General features: G+C 40.8%; 1 protein-coding gene across 1 annotated transcript in view; it reads left to right on the plus strand.

Annotated features, from left to right (window-relative positions):
- Positions 1-700, plus strand: part of LOC107091001 — a 14,778-nt gene extending 14,078 nt beyond the window's left edge. The window contains exon 10 of the mRNA XM_015384698.1: positions 177-700. Coding sequence (XP_015240184.1) covers positions 177-700 — 524 coding nt within the window. The remainder of the gene's footprint in view (positions 1-176) is intronic.
- The last annotated feature ends 672 nt before the right edge of the window (positions 701-1,372 follow it).

Raw genomic sequence — 1,372 nt, forward strand, 5'->3', positions numbered from 1 at the left:
GATGTTGCAGTATCTATGACAACCCAAACACACAGGATTTCAGAATTAGACATAGTAACTATAACTAATTACTCTTTTAAAGTAACGTGCCCAACATTGTTCATTCAGGAGTCATCATCAAATTATTAATAAATGATCAATAACTGCAGCTGGACTGTGTTTGTTCTCTCCATCAGATTCCTGTCAGCTCACAATCGACACAAACACAGTGAACAGAAAACTGAAACTGTCGGAGGACAACAGGAAGGTGACAGAGGTGGAGGAGCTTCAGTCGTATCCTGATCATCAAGACAGATTTGATTTGTGTCCTCAGCTGCTGTGTTGTGGTGGTCTGACTGGTTGCTGTTACTGGGAGGTTGAGAGGAGTGGAAGAGTTTATATATCAGTTAGTTACAAAAAAATCAGGAGGAAAGGAGACAGTGAAGACTGTTATTTTGGATGGAATGATCATTCCTGGAGTCTGAGCTGCTCTAAAGAAAATGGATATGCTGTTTATCACAATAAGAAGAAAACATTCAAATCCTCCTCCCCTGTCTCTAACAGAGTAGCAGTGTATGTGGACCATCCTGCTGGCATTCTGTCCTTCTACAGCGTCTCCTCTGACTCACTGATCCACCTCTTCACCTTCAACATCACATTCACTGAACCTCTTTATTCGGGATTTTGGATCAGTTCTGGTTCCTCAGTGTTTCTGTGTTGAGTCTAAAGAGTCTCTTCTTGTCAAAGAAACTCTCTCACTGTTGAAAAGATAGTTTGGCTCTCCAAGTCTGTCCTTTTCACTTAAAAACTTTTTCATATTCAGTCGGTTTCTTTCTAAATCTCCTAGAAAAGATTCCTTGTTAACTTTTTCCTCTTGCAGTCCTTTAAAGATGGAAGCTGGGATTATTCCAGGATCCAAAGGTTCGGTTCTGTTTCCACCCAAAGCTTCAATTAGGGTTTTTCCACCAATGAGCTTCCAGTGCTATACCAAGACTGCTGCTGAAGCTGGTTCTGTTCTCTGGTTCTCCTCTGGTTGTATTCTGGTTCTGTTCTGTTCTTTCCATCTCTTCCAGTAAATGTTTGATCCTGGCTCTTAATCTCACCATCAGTAGAACTTTGAACATTTCTATATCCAATCTTTTCCTGTTTTGTGCTTCTAATGTAGTTTTTCTTCCTGTGATCTGAACAGTTTTGTTCATTAGTCCCAGATAAACAGGCTGCCTCCTCAGGATCTGTTGGCTGTGAAGTTCAGGGTTAATGTAAGTGATTAGTGATGAAAAATGATGCAGTGAGTGGAGCTGCAGTTTGAACTGCCCAGCTGGTAGTTCAGTTCCTTTGTAAGCATCTGCTATGTTTTAATCAGCCACATCAGTTTCCCATATGACTTCTTCAT

This window comes from Cyprinodon variegatus, unplaced genomic scaffold (genome assembly GCF_000732505.1).
Source record: "Cyprinodon variegatus isolate N-32 unplaced genomic scaffold, C_variegatus-1.0 Scaffold320, whole genome shotgun sequence".
Taxonomy (NCBI): Eukaryota; Metazoa; Chordata; class Actinopteri; order Cyprinodontiformes; family Cyprinodontidae; genus Cyprinodon; species Cyprinodon variegatus.